The sequence below is a fragment of the Sarcophilus harrisii genome, chromosome 4 (genome assembly GCF_902635505.1).
Source record: "Sarcophilus harrisii chromosome 4, mSarHar1.11, whole genome shotgun sequence".
Lineage (NCBI taxonomy): Eukaryota > Metazoa > Chordata > Mammalia > Dasyuromorphia > Dasyuridae > Sarcophilus > Sarcophilus harrisii.
Window position 1 is genome coordinate 397,497,234 of NC_045429.1, and position 21,771 is coordinate 397,519,004.

At 32.3% G+C, this 21,771-nt stretch overlaps 1 protein-coding gene across 2 annotated transcripts in view; it reads right to left on the reverse strand.

The window, feature by feature from the left end:
• DPYD (dihydropyrimidine dehydrogenase) overlaps window positions 1-21,771 on the reverse strand; it is a 968,100-nt gene that overhangs the window by 427,705 nt on the left and 518,624 nt on the right. For both annotated transcript variants that reach the window (XM_003769672.4, XM_031968578.1), the window contains one exon: window positions 17,512-17,727. In XM_003769672.4, the coding sequence (XP_003769720.1) occupies window positions 17,512-17,727 (216 nt within the window). The remainder of the gene's footprint in view (window positions 1-17,511; window positions 17,728-21,771) is intronic.

Here is a 21,771-nt window from a genome sequence, read left to right on the forward strand (position 1 = left end):
TCTAAACTTTTAATTGTTTTTTTCTTTCTTAAATATTTACGAGTTTCAGAATTTTTCCTTATATACCCCAACTGCTTATTGTATTATTTCTTCTCCTTTGAGGAAAGATTTACAAGGGATGTACCTCAAATCTCACACTCTTTTCCTCTATTGGTTGGTTCACTTTATGCCAGGCCATATCCCTGTCCAAAGTGACTTTTGGGAGGACCAAAGTAATGCTAGATGGATGACAGTTTTCTTGCATTCAGGCCTCCAGCAATGCTCTTCACATGCTAGTGCACTATCACCATTTCCTGTTTTTCAGTTCTCTGGCTGAATAGTGCTATAACATGACATCATCCTAAATAGATCGTGCTTCCAGTTTCCTATGATTTATCCTCTTCCAAAAGGGATAGAGATAAGTTTTGCTATTAGATGCCACAAAAATGGTAAGCAGAGGATAAGAACAGCTTATTCTGGCAGAGAATGTAGTAATAGCAAAAAAAAAAAAAAAAAAAAAAAAAAAAAAAATTCTGGGTAGATTCTAGAGAACAAATTGTGGGTTGGGTTGGGTTGTACATGTCTGACAAGAATATGGAAGCTAGTTCAGGAACAGGTTTGGAGTGAACATATTTGAAACTAAAATAATAGACTTCTCTGTTTTTAATTCATTGGATTGCTATTTTATCAAGTTCCTTGGGTCTTGGACTATAAACATGGTTATAATCACTTTATTCCTTGAACATAATTCTTATTTTGGAGTTTTGAGGATTATTGGTCAACTTTGAAATTCAAAAATTGTACCTACATATATGTATACACACATATTGTATTTGATAGTTAACAAGGCAGGATGGCATAGTTGATGAAGATGTGCCCTAGAAGCTAGAAAGATCCGGATTCAAGTTTCAATTCTGACATATATTTGCTGTATGACTCCAGGCAAGTTTCTTATACTCCCCATATTCTAGGCAAGTGGTTCTCAAACTTGTTTTCAGTATCTTTATCCTATTAAAAATTATTGAGGATCTCTCCAAAGCATTTTTGTTTATCTTGGTTATATTTATAGACATTTACCATATTGGAAAGAAAAATTATTTTTTAATTTGTAGACCCTCTAAAAGGGTTTCAGAGATCCTCAGAATTCTCTAGACCATACTTTGAGAACCACTGCTCTAAGACAATGAGTGGCTAAGAGGTATTGACATACTGACCTACACTGATAGAGAGTTTTTTCATTTAAGATTTTTCTCATACCAATAAAATCACAAGTTCAGTCCCTACTCACTCTTTAGCATACTGGTAGAACTATACTCATAATATAATGATTAAATAACAATCTCAAACTTGGCCAAAATAATTTTCAAAGAATTATGTTGAAATTCACTTTGCCATACTTTTGTTAGATTTAAACAGGTACAAATAAGATCTTTAACCTCTTTTGCATGCAAACAGGTGGTACTATATTTTAAAAGAAGGAATTACCTTCTTTTCAACCTACCTATTACACCTATTATAAGAATAACATATATAATCCTGCACAGGATTTTGTATTTAGAAAGATAATATGTTAGAATATATATTAAGCCTGGTTTAATGATATTATTTTCATTTTGATGGATTACTCAATTGTTTATTTCAATAAAGCGTTAGAAGTCTAATCAAATCTTTGGTATACAATGACAACCCTTTTGTTTCCATTCACTCCTTGTTCTGTTATCCATTGGCAATAAGGAAGGCTTCCAGTCCTGTTCTCTGCCAGTCCTGACCAGTTTGCCAATTACGCAAGCTGCTTCCCAGACATCAGACACAAATTCCACAAGACTGCTGTGCAAGCGTACTCTAATTAACCATCAGCTTAATTAGACAATTTACTGTGTAATTAGCAGGCAATTAGTCAACACCTCTCAGATCTTATTGACTGCTGTGACAGCCTTCCCTTCTCTGCACATTCCAGAACACCACCCCTGCCATGTTTCTAGCAACCTCAAAACCCTGTATGACATGGGTCTGGGCCTAGAGGAGGGAATAATATTACATAACAAAAGGAAAAATCAATAGGTAGCCTGTCCAATTATTGAACTGTTTACCAACTTGACTTCCTTCTTTCCTTCCTTCCTTCCTTTCTTTTTCTTTCTTCCTTCCTTCCTTTTTTTTTCTTTCTTTCTATTTTCCTGACCTTCCCTTCTTTCTTTTTTTTCTTCTTTTCTTTATTTCTGGAACATTGGGAGGACAGCTACTGACATAGAAACTAACTTTTCCATGCCTCAGCTAGAAATTCATGCTCTGAATATATTTCATTTCTTAATGCTTAAACATGGAACCCTTTCTATTACATTGGCTGTGAATAATGTCTCATGATTAGCTATGCCTATAAGTAATTTGAGTAAATTTTCTGATCTGTGTGTAGGAGACTTACCGATTAAATCCCATTAACCTTAATAGCAGTTATATACACAAATCCCCCATGCACTGTTAGTAGAATAGATTCTGGTCGGTGAATAATTTCTCTGAATCTTTTAGTGAACTATGAAGAGACTAAAAATTCAGGAATGAAAAATAGAATTGTACACTGTATTCATTTACAGAGCATATTTACATTAATGAATACTAATACCAACATAAGAAAATTCTCTTTGAATAGTTCCTTTTGTGTTTGTACATGTGAAATAATATTCACTACTCTACACTATTTTTACTGTTTTTTAAAAACAGCAAAACTTTTTTATTTTCATATTTTATGAGCAATGGCTAATTAATTAAATGACAGTGGCTCTAAATAAGAATGGTTTAGCCTTTTTCTTTCAAATTACAATAAAGCAGTAAAGAATGTGAACTTATTCAACACTCATAAAAAAAAATCTAACAAAAGGAAGTATTATAAGCCAGAAATTTCAGAACATAACAAAATGATAAATTTTCTTTTTCAGTTTCCAGTTTCTCAAACTAATACACTATAGTAAATAGAAAACTACATTTCCCCATAGTGAATATTACATTAGCATCAAACTTTTCTGTCTTTTTTTCCCTCCATTCTCCCTTTCTCTAGGATTTTTTCTCTTTTAGGTTTTATATATTCCTACCACTTTTCATGGGTATAGAACAAGCATTATTTAATTTTTTCACCTATGAACCCAACAAAATGTTTTGATATTTGTCACTGACTAGAACTGGTTTCTTTTTCTTTTGTATTTAAAATATTATGCTAATGAGTTCATAGGTTTGGACCAAGATACATCAGATACTATGATCCTTTGATATAGATTCCAATTTTTTTCTCTCTACCCTCGTTTGTTTTCTATGGAGACACTTAAATTGCATTTAAATGCATAAAAAAATTTTTTTTAAATGGGAAAACATTAACAATTGTGAAATGGTCTCATGCCAATGGACAAAACATTAGAGAGATGTACTAGAGAATTATTCCTATGTTCCCAAGTAGATTCAGGGATGAACTACATTCCAACTAGACGGAAGAGTGAATTGAGGGCTAGAATTGGTGTCATGAATATCTGAGTTTTAATCTTGCCTAAGATTTATGTGTGATTTTAGATAAATCAGCTTTCTTGAGATTTTGTTCCTCAAACATAAAATGTTGATAATGACACTTCTATGAGATGGTTGTTGTGAGTATAAGAAAAGAATACAAGATCATATATTTAGAGCTACAAGACACTTACAAATCCAATTTTTTTATATTGAAGATATGGAAACTGAGGCCTAAGGAGGTTAGGGGTCTAGCCAAGTTATATAAATGGTATCAGAAGTCTAATTTGAATTCAGATTCTTTGACTTTAGAAATAATTTTCTTTTTACCCTTGTACATATGTATATGTAATATATATATATGCATAGATATAATTTGCATATATAATTTAAAGTATTTGGCAAACTTTAATGGGCTATAGGATGTTCTTTATTTTAGTTATTATTAATATCTTCTAGTAGTAGAAATCCTAAATTTCAAGGACTATGTATTGGTGACAGGAAGATCTGCTTGACAATTCTAAACTAATCTATGTTACAACTGATAATATTCTACGTCTTCCAGAATCCCTTTAGAGTTGATCAGCATTGGAGAAAATATTGATCAATCTGGTTGCTTACCAAGTGGCTTAATGAAAAGTTGGGGTTGACTTTGGCCCTGAGGAGACCTTAGAAAAGACACAGATTGTGAAATTTCCAATATTATTTGCATGGACCTGGAATGGACTTTAAATTATAAGAGGACTCCATCTAGTATATTTTTGGGCAGTTACAGGAAAATAGAGAACCCATATGTCTACAGGAAATATGTGTGTGTATGTATGTGTGTGTATATGGATATGTATATATATATATATATATATATACATATATAATATATATATATACACAATATGTGTGTATATGTACATATACACACACACATACATACAAAGCAAAAATTATTTCCTGAGTATGCACACACATATATCTATACCTATATCTATAGATACATATATAATAATTATATAATGAATGAATAAACTGAGCATATCAGGAACACAATATTAGCATGTGAGGTAGAAAACTGTATGGAACAAAACAAAGAAATAAAAATTAGGTCCTCATAGAAAATGACAATTAATTCTAGGAATATAACAAAATGGATTAGGCTAAAATTATTTGAGTGATTTGAGTGATTCATGAGAATCACTCAAAAGATAAATTTGACTAAAAAAAAAACAAAAACTCCTTGCATCACATTATTCTGATCTTTTTCTGGTTTAAAAGGCTCTTTTATACTTCTTTTTGTGATATTCTCATCCTGGGTTGGGCTTTTAATTAGGGAAGAGACATCTTGGATATTTAGTTTAGCATTGAAAACATGTAATGGCCTACCACACAGGGCCTAAAGAACATTAAGCACTAAACTCAGAATATAGTCATTTGAATGTCCATTCTATTTTTATGTATTTACTTAATTTGAGCTAATATATCTTTGAAATATCTTATATAAAGTAATAAACTGTAAACATAAAATTGTTTTATATTTAGAGGGATTGTTGCTATTACCATGTTTTGGTAACAGGTATCTGCTGTTTTCTATTAAGAAAGGAAAGATCAGGTTTACTTTTAAATGGGAGGTGCTAAAGTAGCTTTTTGATAAATTCATGTACCACTGAAGCATTTGAACAAATAATTATGGATCTTATTATGTTCTATTGTTTTCTAGTTTTGCAGAAAAGAAAATTTCAGCAACTTCTTTTAACAAAATGATTTTTCATTACTTTATAATATGTGTAACTGAACATTACATTATATACATATATTATTTTATGTCAGGTAGAAACTTTTGACTTCTCCTTTGATCCAACTTCATTATGATGATTTATTGCCTGAACTTTTTGTTTGGATGTAAAGATGACTAGAAATTGTCCATAACCTCATACTCCCTTGTTTCCTTTATTTCTTAAACCTACAGAGTATTGTATTTAACTATTGTTAAATTGTTTATTTTGCTCTTCTTATTGCTTTAAAGTTTATTTTTTTCTTTCAATTGCTCCTTAGAGAAATCCAGAAATCCCGTATGGTTTTGTTTTCTGAAATTCTGTCCAGTTTTTTGCTATTTCCTTTTATTGAACACTATCATATTCAGTTTTTATTTTTCATCTACTAGCTAAATATTGCTATAATTTGCCAAAATTCATTCCCAAATCATTGGCAGCTCCTTCAAGTTGATTCTATCATGGTTGTGTTTGTCATCTGTCTTTAGGAACATTCCTTGATATACTTATTCTTCTTTCAATGGTTCTTTTGGGGTTTTTTTGCGGGGGAGGGGGTTGTTTTTACTGAGGCATTTGGGATTAAGTAACTTGCCCAAGGTGATACAGCTAGGAAGTGTTAAATGTCTAAGACTAGGTTTGAACTCAAGTCCTCCTGACTTCAGGACTGGTGTTCTATCTACTGCACCAGCTAGCTGCCCCTTTTCAATGGTTCTTAATGTGGTAATGGCTACCACTTCTATTGCTGTGAGAAGATTTAGAAATATTTTTACATTTTCCTTCAAATACTATTAAAGAGGACAATTTCATGATGTATATAATAGATGCTGCCTTTTTGAATTGTTCTGTTTAAATATAATTATTCACTGATTTCTTCATATATATTGTTGAAAGATGTATTGGGGAGAGGGAGAGGGAGAGGAAGAGGGAAAAGGAGATGGAGAGAGAAAGGAAGAGAGAGAGAAAGAGAGAGAAGGAGAAGGAGAGGGGGAGAGGGAGAGACAGAAAGCGTTACTGGGAATAAGATGGCCCATTTTATTTTGAAAATCATTTGATATATTAAAACTCTTTTTGTCACAACTTGATAGAGTTTATTGAGTTTTTAGTGACTGAAATTTTAAATGATTTCACTGTCTTCAATTTCTATGTGTTCAGAATTTAGTAGTTCCTCAATTTCCCTCCTCATTTTGTCCAATTTAGATTTAAAGATCACTTTAAAAAATGATTGGCCAGCACTAATAAGCCATACATTGTTCCATTACTTCTTTCTGAAGGTAGTATTAGCAGAAATCTGTGCAAAACCTTTGTCTAGTTTTCTTATGGTATAGAACTTGAAAGTAATGAAATTATTCATTTTTCACTCTATTATATATGCAGTCATGGTTTTCTTGCTTTAGTTTTTAGTGTCATTGGTACTGAAGTATTTCCAGCAAGTTGGGTATTGCTATTTTTGGCTTGTTCTATTTCATTGTGTCTTCCTGGGGTACCAAAAGATAAGTGAGCAGTGAGCATCACTTGTTTTACTGTCATCTGCATCAAACTGATCATAATTTTGGTTTTGAATAGGGCTAGCCCTCAACATTAAGTCACCTTATTTCTTAAATTCATAGGAACGGTTTCATCATATTCTCTGAGATGCTACCCACAGTGGAATTGGCAGAGCCCAATTAGCCAGTATTTAAAGATTTCTGTCAGGCCTTCAATTCTACCATAATGGTCTCAAGACACAAGGAGTACCAGGTGTACATCATACTGACTAGAATTCCCTTACTTTGATTCTCTCCTGACCTGAATTATAAGTTGGACTATGAGAAGGTTATTATTACTCTTATTATTTAAATGACCTCTGAAATCCTTTCCAAGTTGAAGTTTATGTATTCATGACTCAAAGGGAATATCATTACCTCAATGATTAATACCTCAATTGTTTGATGTGAATTTGAATTATAAGAAACAATTAGTAAATTATATCATATGAATTCCAAAATGTCACCTAATTCTACAGATCTGTTTTCCATAGTAGACATGAAATAAAACAATAAACAGGAGATGATGAAGAAGAAGGAGATATACGTAAGTAAACACATCATAATGAAGTGAAGACTATATGGGGAAGGGAATAAGCATTTATTAAGTACCAACTATGCTCCAGGCATTGTACCAAGTTCTTTATAAATATTATCTCTTTTGTATCTTTGTATTTTTTCCTCTTTATAAATATTATCTCAATTGGTCCTCACAAAACTCTGGGATGTAAGTGTTGGTATCTGCATTTTCCACTTGAGGAAACTGAGGCAGATTGAGGCTTAAAGATTTTTCCAGCCTTACACAGCTAACAAGTATCTAAAGCTGGATTTAAACTTAGATCTTCCAAAATCCATGCCCAGTAATTTATCTACTTCTCTATCTAGCTAAAAAAAAAAAAAATAAAGGCCACAACCAAAGTGAGTGAATTAGAAAAGATAGAAAAGGAAATTGATATACCCAAGTTTGGTTTTCTTGTTTGTTTTTGAAAAAAGTCATACATCTATAACTTTCCCTCATTTTATGTCAATTTATGACATATGTCTGTATGTATATATTTTTAAAGGTACTCGACACTTTGAGATCCCCTTCTACTTGTTTTTAGTCAAATGATTGAGGGGTGGTAATTCTATGGTTCAAATATACCCTAAAATAGTAATTTAAATAATAGATGACAAAATGGGTAATCTTTGACCTATCATTGGTAGAAATGTATCATAGCTTCAGTATAAATAAAACCAAATGATACAAAAGGTGGCAGCAAAATGGAAGTATGAGTACAAGTTCTTTTTCAAGAGTCAAAAGAAATAATTGACTTCTTCATAACTTAAGGGCAATATAAAGAAGTACTTGATGAGACACAGATATCTTGCTTTTCAGGGTTCATAACAACTGCAATTTATATACCAAAGTCTACTGCCAAATGAATGAAATGGAAAAAATCATATGAGAAACTTGCTAAGATATACTTCACCAAATCAACATGACACCGGTACAAATTGCAATGAACATTATGTTGAAAATATGTAGTTAACAATAAAGGAAATCTTTTAAGTTTAATGATTATCATAAGCCTACTTTTATTTAAATTTGGGATCTTACAAAGTATGAATTAAATAGAAATAAAATGTGCTTTTCAGGATTCAGAAATGAACTTTAAATTTGTTTTAATTAACCACAACTTTCAAATTTTCTATTAACCCTTGCCACTAATCATTAAAAGTAGGACTTGAATGAAAAATATTTTCCATTACTAGTCTGTTTAATCATTCGGTTGTTAGAACTTTCACACAGTGATTTACATTATTTAAAAAGTCTATTTTATTCACATTGTATCTGTGCTACCAATTAGTAAGTGTGAAATCACTGTCTAAAATGGATAAGCCAAATGCATGCTTAAGAATATTGGAAAATGGATTAGTCTACAACTAGCTATAAATTAAATTGAAAAAGAAGCTATTTTAAATCAAATTCTTGGCAATTTCAGTGACATATGGTTTGACCAGATTTCGTTGGCTATAGTTTCTATGATGGTTTCCATATGCCATTCCCAAAATGTAGAGGGAAAAAAAAAAAACAAACAAATGATGCATTAACCTATATGTTCTAAAAATTCTGGATAGGTCAATGAAAAATAAATCAGCAGAAAATACAATTGTCTGGAACTTGGTTTTGAAGTCCCTTAATATTTTTAGCTTTAATTTTTCTCTTGTAAAATAACTAGGTTGAGTAATAATTAAAGTTTTGGGGCAGAGTGAGGAAGACCTGGGTCCAAATCCAGTCTCAAATACTTTTTATCTGTATGTTCTTGGGCAAGTCTCTTAACTTATAACTGCCTCATTAATAACAGCACTACCTACCAGAGTTGTTCTGAGGATCAAACTGTATTTACAAAGCATTTAACACAGTGTCTGGAATATAATAGGCATTGGCATTGTGTACATTCTTCTGATTATTATTATTACCTTACAGAGTAGTGTGTATGAGGAAGATCAAGGAAATTAGTGTTATTGGATCTCAGAATATGGGAGGGCAGGATCGTCTGTATTATAAAGTATAAGAAGACAGGAAAATTAGGGGAGGGGAAGACAAAGACTTTTTCTGTAATAATTGTACTTACTTCCCTACCGCAAAACACTTCTCTCTTCTACTGATACTCCAAATGAAATAAAATTAATTTTTGTAATGTTCAGCATTGATCACCTGATTCTTCAGCTAATATTTTAAATCCTCTCCATTATCTGATATATAAAGTCCTCAATAATCTTGCAACTTTGAAGATACCTGCCCTTTTCCTCTAGCCTCTGTTGTTCTAATAAAGAAAAAGTGAGCTTCCATAAACACACACACATGCACATAGGTTGTATGCATATATGTATGTGTGCACACGTGCACATAATATATTTGTATATCTATCTGTAAAACTTGAGGGCTAAGATGTCAAAAAAGTAATTTCCAAAGGGAAAATGGCAAAAATTTATGCATTAGCTATAATTATTTAGAATACGAAATTTTTTATAACAAAATTCTCGAATTTGTCATGGCAAAAGACTTTTTGATTAGTTAATTCAGCCGTGAGAATACTCACAGGTTTAAGTAAAAGTATATAACAGATAACAATAGATTTGTTTACTTGAGACCAAATCTCAAGTAAATAAATATTCCCTAGTCAGAATCTTGTATATAGAATGGATACATCAGCTAATCAATCAATGTCCTCAATTTTCTTATGCATAAAATTATAACTTGGGTCACTAGAATTTTTTTTTATTTCAGGTCATAAAAATGCTTTCCATTTTCCAGTTAAAGAAATATAACAAATTATCATTACTTTAGTAGTTCTGATTTTCACATCTAACAAAATTTAAGGGTCAATCCTCTGATAATATCAATATAACAAAACATACATTCTATTTGAAACATAATTGGATACTTTTGCAAGATTTAAAAAATCATTATACAACACAGAAAACTGGATGTTTTAGGAAATCCTTTGAAAGACTTTTTTTGGCAAAGAGCGTAGTTAATAAAAGTCATCTTTGATGTTATTTAACACAAAGGCAAACACAGTCCTTTTTATATTTGACATTAAAAATCTGATCACTTGCCTCCCTAAAGAAAACACATACAGCTTTTATACAGACCACACAATAAAGAATAATAATATTTCTGTTTACTGAGATATCAACTGGCATTTCACTCTAAGTCAATGGTCTATCATTGCTACAGAGTATTAGACCTCAATCTGGAATCTACAAATGTCAAGAGTATAAAAAAAAATATAGGATGAAAATCAAAAGCATGTTCCAGACTCTTCCCCTCCCCCCCAAAAAAAAAGAAAAAAAAAAGAAACAAAGTTCACCTAAACATATTTGCTGGAGAAATCAGTGCAATATTCAGCTGTCAATCTTGAAAAACAACGAGGGAGCAATGCTGTCAGTAGGACAGGATAATAAAATTTCAAGCAGATGTTCAGGCAGGGCTCTAATTCTTACAGAACTCCCTTGGCAAGCATTTAATTTCTTTATCATATGCAAGCTAGGCAAATTGTACTTCATCAAAACTGTATTGTGAAATATTAATATTTTATATGATAACAAAACTCCATAGAATAACCTTTGTCATATTAAGAACATCCAAATTCTAAATGTCAGGGTTTTGAATTTTAATATATTTTAAGTAGTTTCTTGACTTGGCATCATCAGTTGTAACTAGTTAAATCTAAATTAGTATGTTGTAATGTCATGCAAATAAGTACATTTATAAAACAACAACAGCAAAATATCTTTTGTAAAAGTCAGTGGAACTTATATTATGTTTGTAATAGGTGAGAATTCCAACACTCCATGAATAAGAAAAAAGAGATAACAGCACTGTGATTATGTCACACAATTAAAAATTCACAACAGGTTTAATCATTACTTTACTATTAGAACACTATTAGAATATCCATGAATGGATTTATGAGCCACATATTTTAGTTCAGAAAATGCTACAATATAGAATCATCTAAAAAACACCTCCCTCTACAAGTGATTAGTGAAATCCACTACTAGTACTTCCAAACATATGCTTATATGTGTGTGGTATATAATTATAGATATATACATATATATGTATATATAAGACATATATATATATATATACACATATATAATTTTCATACAGTTGTTTTATTAAAGGGCTAAAATTGTTCTTTCCACAAAGACATCATTGTGCTCACTATCAAATGTGGACAAATGTCACTTTTTAAAAACCTTTGTGTGTTACATTTTATGAGCTGAAATTCATTTTGCATTTTTCATAACGTTGCCTTTTAACCAGCAATGCAGATAGCAGAATTGAGAGATTAAAAGAGAATTGGAGGTTTAGAAAGAAGTTAGCCCACACATTTATTTCTGCTGCTGCTACTAATAAAGGCAACTGCTTCTGGGTTATTGAATGCGACAGCATCACAAATCAATGTATGTCACCGACAGAGTAAAGACAGATGTGTCTGATTAATCAGAATTAATTTTTTACAAGCAAAGGAAATGGCAAAAATCAAAGCAAACACTTCTACAATCCCTCCACTTGCACCCCTGTAGCAATGTTTATATATTTTTAAAAATAATGAATAATGAAATCTATGGCCAGTAGTTAATTCTTCCAAATCAGATTCCTCATGCAATTTTTGGACCAACTTTATTCTTAAAAACATCATATGGAAAGAAATGGAAGTAGCATACACTTGTTACCGCCACACATTGATTATGTTCATCTCGAGCTGACTTAACAGATGTTCTATTCAAAGTTAACCTTTCTTTGTTCAATGAAAATATTTCTCCTCCTATGATAATATCTTTAAGATAGTAGTTCCTTATAAATGTCTGTGAATTAAAAATAGCCTATTTAAAATACAGTTTGTCATGCACTGATTACCTATACTTTTTGAGGTCTTTTTAGACTTCCCTGTAATTTCTATACTCCATTTACACATACTGTCTTTGCAAAGCTGTCAGAATAAGACAGCCACAATGTTTGAGTCATTATAGTGCTGCCTATTGATCCTAAGAAAAGGGGAGAAAAGGAGAGAATGTGTTTAATGGGGCATATTTGTTCTTTCTGATTTCCTTTGCCTAGGGAAAATGCTGCTCTAAGCAGTGATCTTCATTTCTGGAAGTCACTAGATTTACAAATTTTAGTCCATTAATTATTACTAACTACTTATGATGCATATTTAAGGTAAATGAAGAAAATATTTTCTCTCCAAAAATATTTTTTAAAAACAATTATATCTTGGTGTATTTACTAAATATGAGTTTTAGATTCATTATATGACAGCTGTCATGAACAAAGTCCTTTGTATTACAATTCTTTATATATATATATATATATATATATATATATATATATATATAAATACTTTGTATTTTAAGCCTCCCATCCCCACCAAAAAGTTTATATTTTATGCCGAATCCAAGACACTATTTTAAAATTATCAATGTAACCTTTAATGGTCTGTTTGGGATATTTTTGAAAATTTGTCTCAATTGGGACAGTATGAGGGGCAAAGGTACAAAGAAACAAATTGTGTCATATTGAAGAATAACAATGATCTAAGGCAAGGAAAAATTTATAGTGGAGGAGGATAATTTAATGCTGATTTCTTCAATTATAAGGTTTTATTTTCCTTCCTGGTAGAAAACATGACTTGGTGGAAACAAAATAAGCAAACAAAAACACAAACAAAAAAGCTATTAAATTCTGCCTATCCTTTACCTGCAAGGCAGCTAAGTAATTCAGTGGATACAGGGCTACGCAAGATTTGAGTTCAAATTTGGCCTCATATGCTTCCTATCCATGTGACCCTGCCTTAATTCGCTTAAAAAGGAAATGAAACACCACTTCAGTATCTTTGTTAAAAAACCTCATGAACAGTATGGTTCATGGGGTCAGAAAGAGCAGAATGTGACTGAAAGACTAAACAATAACCACAATTGTTTATCATAGTAATACTGCTATTAGATCTTTATCTCAAGGAAATCAAAGAAAGAGTGTTAAAGTAGCCATAAATACAAAAATAGTTTTATAAGACTTTTTTTGTGATAACAAAGAACTGGAATTTGGGGAGATAGATGCCTATCAATTGAGGAATAGCAGAATAAGTTCAGGGCTCTGAATATTTTAGAATAATATTAAGTAGCAAGAAATTATGAAGGTGATGGTTTCAGAAAAACCTGGGAAGACTTATATGAAAATGAGCAAAACCAGGAGAATTATTTACTAAGTAACAGCAATACTGTAAATATAACCAACTGTGAAAGCTTTAGCAGTGATTAATACCACCACCATTCCAAAGGATATGATGTAAAGTGCTAGCCACTTCCAGGTGGTGAACTGGATAGGCTCAGCCTTTAGAAGGAAGTATATTTTCCCTCTTTCTTTCTTTTTTATTTTTCTCAAATTCAAAACTTTGTTTTGTATGACTTCATAATTGCAATGAATTTTCCATTTCTCACCTCAGTGGGAGGGGTAGTGGGTAGGGGAAGAGAGAGAATCAGTAAAAATGAATCATAATTAAAAAAAAAAAACTCTAAAATTCAAAGCCAAGGGAAATGTATCATGTATAAAACATGCTGGTCACTGGAATATTGTATAGGGCTGAAGCAATATATAAATTAATCTTTCATGGTTTACGCCTACCCCTGTCAATTTGGGTCAAACTCACCATTTTTTAATTGATAGAAATTGTTCAGAAAAATAACTATTTTCAAATAGTTATCTCAGATAACTGAGAATAGTTATCTTTTCAACCTTAGCATGAAATTTCATTTCCTTTAATCTACTTTTACTCTGTATTATAAGACAGCATGGCATAATAATTAGAAAGTTAACCTCAGAGTCAATTAGAAAGTTATAAGTTCACATACTATCCCTGACACATAATGGATGTGTGCTCCTGAGTGGGAAAAAACTTGTCATTTCCTCAGGAAAGGCTTTAAGAGTGTAAATTATGTAAGAAATGCTGATTTGCAGTAGTAGTGAGAACTTTACATCAGTTGTCTAATCAATAAGTAAACATTTATTAAGTGCCTACTCTATGCCAGGAACTATTCTAAGAACTGGGGTTGCAAAAGGAGACAAAAGTCAGTCCCCACTCTAAAAGACTTTAAAATCCAGTGGGGAACACAATTTTCAAATGAATTTTATCTATCCACTAGAGATATATAGAGATACTATACATATACATACATACATATATATATATATATATATAAAATCTACACACACATATGTGTGTGTATTTTTGTGTATGTATACACATACATATATATCAAAATCTAATATATATATATATCATAGAGATAGATATACATAGATAGATGATAGATAGATACGATGAGGTCTTAAATAGGATATTGGACAGAGAGAAACCAAAGAATTGATTGTTGAGGCAAGCTGGAAAAAGGGACACTTAGAGAGCAGTTTAGCCTCAAGATCCCACCCTGTGTGGAGGTCTCCAGTCTGAAATCCAAGTTCTGTCAAACCCCTGAGACCTACTCTCTGTGAAGGTTTCCAGCAGTCTCACCTCATTATGCCCTGTCACAAATCCCAGTCATGTCCCTGAGGTTAAATCTGAAATCCCTCTGAAATCTACTTATGGGTCATTCCATGGCTGCCGCCTTCCTTTGGGTCAGTCTGCCACATCACTTTGCTTTTCCCCTTTTTCTTCTCCCATGCCACATGATATCTCTTTTAACTCCACTCTGCTTTCCAACCCCCTTTCCCTTCCTTACAGCTAACTAACTTTTTTAGGATGCTAAGTCCCTTTCAGGATTTAACCTGCCAGCTAAGGACATCCCCCGCCTCATGGGGTGCTCCTTTTCTACTAGGTAATTGTGAGTTTCACTGAGGAACTAGTCTTTCATATGCTCTCCTAAGTCTATTTCATTTTTACCATCCCCAGTGTCTATTTTATCCCTTCATTTTGTCTGTAATTTCTTCCCTAAATAAATCAACCTTTTGCCAAAGAGAATGGCCACTGTGAATTCTTCATATGACCAAACACCAATTTTTGTGTCTGCTATCATCTGGTATACTAACTATATCATTTTGGTACTAACTACATAAGGTAGATAGATTAGATAGACAGATAATAAAGAGAAAAATAATGAAGCCATTAGAATTGAGGGGTTGAGAAAGACTTTCTTCTAGTGAAAGAGGAGCTCTTAGTCAATAGACAGAACAGAGAAGGAAGAATGTCCTGGCAGTGATGGCGACCAGCCAGAGAAAATGTTCAGAGTTGTGATGGAGTGTCTTGTTTGTAGAAAGGTCAGAAAATCAGTTTTACTAGATTGAAAAGTGCATTGGGAATAAGGTTTAAGAAGATTGGAAGGGGTGGAAGGAACTAAGTTTATAAAGGGCTTTAAACAAGAATGAGAGCATTTGCATTTGATCCTAAAGGCCACAGAGAGACCCTGGAGTGACTGGGGTAGGGGGTTGAGTGGTTAGGTCAGGGAGGTTGGAGGTTGGGTGGATCAGTCCAGGAGTTAGGTGACTAGGGTCTGTTTTAGGATTGTTATTGTTTGTCCTTTGTTCTCAAAGAGGATCATGGAATCAGGGAGGTGACACCATGACATATGAGTCATTTAAGTGAGGGAGGCTGTGCAAGGTCACCTACCTCACTTTCCCCTCCAGAGCCATCTGGGTCCAGTGGCAAAGTAAGATCAAGAGGACTGGAGATGGCTTTGCATGAAATGGGAGACCTTGGCCTTTTTAAGCTAAGGTCTTCAATAGGTCTCAGTTTGACTAAGGCTGTATCCATCTAGTGATTAAGGCTAGGTAACAACTGAGGCAAATAATCTCCTTTTTCACCAAATCTAAAAGAAAAAAATCTAAATAAATAAATGGATGAATGAATCTGGGAAGAGAAGACCTTCAGAGTTTCTGCCCAAACTGCCATTTTTACTCAAACTGAGTTAATCAATACCCAAACAATGAAATCAAAAGAAAGGGAGCATGTTTAAAAGATCTTCTGAAACTGTTGGACAGTTTCTCAGAACAATAATTTTCAAAATAAACTAAGAAATCTTATAAAGGAAGTCAATTATTATATTGAAATATAATTATCAAAATAAAAGAAAAAATTATTGATCAGAGGTTAAAACATTCTCATTTATTAAATTAATTATTTAATCATTAAAATATCCATTTTAGAGACAAACAAACTGAGTTCCAGATAAATATGACCTTCCCAAAAGACAACTGGGGGAACAGTGGATAGAGCATTGGATTTGGTATCAGGAAAATTTGAATTCAAAAATAGCCTGAATGAGACCAGGTGAAGATTTCTCAAAAAGTCTACGGTGGATTGGATCAGATTCTAGGCCTGCAAGGCTGGAATGTCAGGCCCTAGGCCCCAAGTTGCAGAAAGTCACATAATCTCTAGGACTAGAATTCTGTAGGGCAAAAAAGGTCTCTAGTCTATCCAATGAAAAGACTTGGGTCTTTTGCTATATAACCAGACTCACTATTTGTGGCTCACTAGACCAGGAAAGATTGTGGTTGAAAGGCTTTATGTCTCCCCCCCGTGTACTTGGCCCTCTCCTTGCAAAGACCAAATAAATGCTTTCTCTTTGTATCAGAAGATGTCTCTGATGGTAAGCGGGTCTAGCACCCCTCCCACAGAGGTCTTAGAAATTTCTTAGTCACATGCAGATCACTTAATTTCTATCTATCTCAGTTTCCTCAAATGTAAAATGGAGATAATAATAGCACCCACTTCAGTAAGTAATTGTGATGATTAAATGACATAATATTTATAAAGTTTTTAACACAGTGACTGGAACACTATGTATTTTAAAAAAATGCTTTATTTCCTTTTTTTAAATGCCAACATTTCTGGTATATAAGAGAAGCTTGATAAATGGTTGCTGAGTTGAACTGAATTGAATTTACATGTTCAAGAAGAACAATACAACCTATAGCAGTGAAATGAGATCTTTTTGCTCCATGCTCCAAGGGTATTCACTTTAAAAATATCTTTATTTTAGGTGATCCATCAAATTCCTATACTCCTCCCACTTCTGGATAATGACCAATGCCCCAAATCAAAACTGGGGCCTGGACATTAGAAGGGCTGATCTTCAAACATCCAACAAATACCATAACTCACTTGGGAAGACAAATAGTAGTCTCCATTATGCTCTCTATCTGATGATTAAAAAGACATGAGAGGCTGACACATCATTTTAACACAACTTCAAAAATATTTTCTTACCTTATCAAGAGAGAAAGTTTTGGTCACAGCAAAGCCCCATCCTGCTTCAAAAGCTCTTCTGATCATTGATGCACTGGTAGATGGAGGCGCACTAGCAAGACCAAAAGGATTCGGAAACTTCAGTCCAGCCATTTCTACACTAATATCCACCAGATCAATAGATGTATAAAAAAGAGGAAGCTCAGGTTTGGGAGAAACTGAAGCTCCATATTGTGACTGTAGAAAACAAACAAAAAAAATCAATAAATGATCTTGCTATTTTATTTTTTAATTATCTCTTCTTAATTTAATCAACACCATTGAATCACAAAATTTAAATGAACATGGATTAAATTGGTCTGCTTATAGTGATAGAAACTGACAAAAAATCTCAATTTAGTAAAAGAACAAACATCACATCCCACTTCTCTAAATTATGTGTTAATATGCAGCCTTATTAAGAGAAATAAAATCTACTAAACAAACAAACAAAATGTGAGATTGACACTTAAAAGCAAAGAAAAATCAGAGTTCATGCTCTCTCAGTACTATTAACCCAGCCTATTCGAATTTGATTTACTCTATCTTTAGTACTAAAAAAAAAAAAGAAAAAGAAAAAGATGAGATACAGAACCTAAATTATATTTCTCCAAGACCTATGATTTGCATGATTTTTGGAAACTCACTTAATATTTCTGTCCCCCTCTTCTCTGAGATTTCAGTAGTGTAGGAGGAATGTTTATATTTTTAATTTCTTATTCAAAGATATGCAGGTCAGGTGCCTGCAAAGTTAATTAACCCCAGAATTATCGTTAACTAAGGTAAAGAATCTAATTTATGAGGGCAGACTTCTCATCTAGGTGAGAGGAGTTTACCTTTCTAGGTTAGAAAACCAATGCTCACATAATCACCATTTGCAAACCTTGAAATGGTGCTTGGAAGGATAAATTTGCCTTTTTTAGACGACTATTTTATTCTACTGAGAAAATTATTTATGAGATCAAGCTTGTTTGCAAGGTGTTTCAGCCAAAGTTAATGAATAAGTAATTACTTCATGATTTCGTTTGTGTGTGAATCCACACTAATGGCAGGGGAAATCCCTATACTAAAAGCGATCATTCAGAGAGTTGCTTGACTCGGAAAGGTTAAATTCAAAAGCTAATAAAAATAAGAGGTAGAACTCGAATCCCAGTCTTCCTGACTCTAAATCCAACAATGAACTTTATTCAATAAACACTGATAAAGCATCTATTATAATCTATCTTCTAAACTTATAATGTGCTAGGGATAAAAAAAGATGAAAATAAAACAATCCTACCCTCACGAGTTTATATTCTACTTTAGGCAGAGGGAACACAAATTTGTAAGTGAATATAAAATATATATAATGTAAAAAAAGTAATTTCAGATAAAGAACACTAATAACTGGAAATCATCAGAGAAAAGGTTTCTCTTGAGTCTAGTCTTGAAGAGAACTAAGAGCTCTCTAAAGAAGTGGTGAAGAGAAAGAACAATCCAGTCACAGAAGACAACATGCCCAGAGATTTAAAAAAAAAAGGGGGGGGGGTAAGATGAAGATATTTATTTTTATAGCATTTTTACAAACTGCATGTAAAGATTTTTTAAAACATTTTAATGTTAATTTAAAAAATACATTTAAAAATATTTGAGTTCTAAATTTTCTCCATATTGCAATTAACTCTTCCCTTCCTAAGACAATAAAAATTTTGATAGAGGTTATATATGTGCAATCATGTAAAACATTTCCATATGAGTCAAGATAAAATATTGTAATAGGCACAAGTAGACCAAGTTGGCTGGAATTGAGAGGAGTATTCATATATAATCTATTTAGAAAGATTGACTGGAGTCATATTGTGATAAGTTTTAAATGCCAAATGGAGCTTGCTCATTATTTCTTAGAACACAATAGTGTTAGATTATATTTATATACTACAACTTGTTCATCCCTTCCTTAATTGATAAGTATCATCTCAACATCTGATTATTTACCACCAGCAAAAGAGCTCGTATAATTTTTTTTTTGCACATTTCTTCTTTTTTATGATCTCTTTGTGATATATACCTAGTATTGGGATTGCTGGAGCAAAGGGTATGTGCAGTTTGATTGCATTTTTTTTTTTTTTTTGCCTTTGCCTAATATTTTTGCCTTTCTACATTTGATATTGAGGTTTTTAATGCCTTGTTATTATAGAGGTCATTTTTCTTGTTTTGTTTTTTGTTTTGTTTTACTTTTTAGTGTGTTATGTGTTGTTGACAAAAAGGGATATTCCTTTCTGTTCCCATTCAGTTTTCTCCAAAAATCTCTCCTATCTAACATTACTAATATTCTATTTACCTCCTGATTTCCTGTTTGTTTGTTTGTTTTTTTTTTTGTTTGAATTTATCACATTCTGAGAAAGGACTCTTGAAGGCCTCTACTAATATAGTTTTGCTGTCTATTTCTTCCTGTAATTCACAACTTTTTAAAAGAATTTTAAGGATGCTATACTACTTGGTGGATGTATATTTGGTATTGATATTGCTTTATTATCTGTGGTACCATTTAGCAAGATGTAATTTGCTTCTTAATACTGTCAATTAGCTCTAATTTTGCTTTTACCTTGTCTGAAATCAGGGTTCTTAACCCTGCTTTTTTATTTTTATTTTTTTTACTTCAATTGGAGCATAATAGATTCTGCCCCAGTCTCTTTACTTGGTCTGTATCTGTCTGTTTCAAATGTGTCTCTTCTTGTACTGTTTTTCACTTTTAAAAAATCAATACATTTTAAAATTGTTTGATTTTTCTTGGTTATACATATATATTAACTTTTTAAACAAACATTTTATGAGTCATGATGGGGGAGAAAAATCAGAACAACAGTGAAAAGCCATGAGAAAGAAAAAACAAACAAAAAAGGAAGTAAACATAGAATGCGTTGATTTACATTCAATCTCCATAATTCTCTTTCTGAATGCAGATGACATTTTCTATGCAAAATCTACTAAGATTGCCTTGGATCATTGAACCACTGAGAAGAACCAAGTCTTTTTCAATAGTTGATCATCACACATTCTTGCTATTATTATGTACAATGCATTCTTAGTTCTGTTTGTTTTACTTAGCATCAGTTAGTGTAAATCTTTCCAGGCTTTTCTAAAATCAGCTCATCTATCATCTTTATAGAACAGTAATAATCGATTCTTCATATACGACAACTTGTTCAGCTATTCTCCAATTGATGGGCATCTACTAATTTTCCAATTCTTTGCTACAAACATTTATGCGCACATGAGTCCTTTTTCTGCTTTTATGATTTCCTTGGGATACAGACCAGTAATGGCATTACTGGGTCAAAGGGTATATACCGTTTTACAGCTCTTTGGGCATAGTTCCAAATAAATGTGTTTCTTTTAAACAAAATATTTTAATATTTTTGGATTCTGTTTTTTTTTTTTATTTACTCTATTATCTGGTCCTGTTTTATTGACGAGTTCATTGCATTTACATTCACAATTAAGTTACTAATTGTGTATTTCCCTGCATCCTATTTTTCCTTCTGTTTGTCCTTTTCTTTCATCTTTTACTTCTTCAATAATATTTTGCTTCTGTCCACCACTTATCTTGATCTACCCTTTTTTCCCCACAGTTTCCTCTCCCCTGTCTTAGACCATTGATTTGATTTCTTTTTCTTTTGTTTCCATGTCACGTAATATAGATTTCAATACTGAATTTATTGTGCATTTTATTCCCTCTTTGAGCCAAAACCAAAGAGAGTAAAGCTCAAATGATGAACATTACCCACTCTCCCATCTTCCTCTTCACTGTAATAGGTCTTTTATGTCTCTTCAAGTGAAATAATTTACTCATTTTACTTTTCCTTTTCTTCTTTATCCAATGTATTCCTCTTTCTCATCACTTAATTATTTTTACTATTATTCCCTCACATTTACCTTTTACCTATGCCTTCTACATATATCCCTTCTATTATTAATGGTTCAGTTTTTCAGAAATAGGTTTCATTTTTCCATATAGGGATGTAAACAGTTTAGCTCTATTGAATTCTTTATGTTTCTTTTCCTTTTTTAATCTATTAGTGTTTCTCTTGGGTCTTGATATTGGGCATCAAATTTTTGGTTTCATTTTGATCATCTCCTTATAAAAGTTTGAAATACTTTTATTTCATTGAATGAACATTTTTTTCCCTTGGAGTATTATGCTTAATTTCACCAGGTAAGTTATTCTTGGTTGTAGTCCTAGCTCCTGTCTTCAGGAAAATC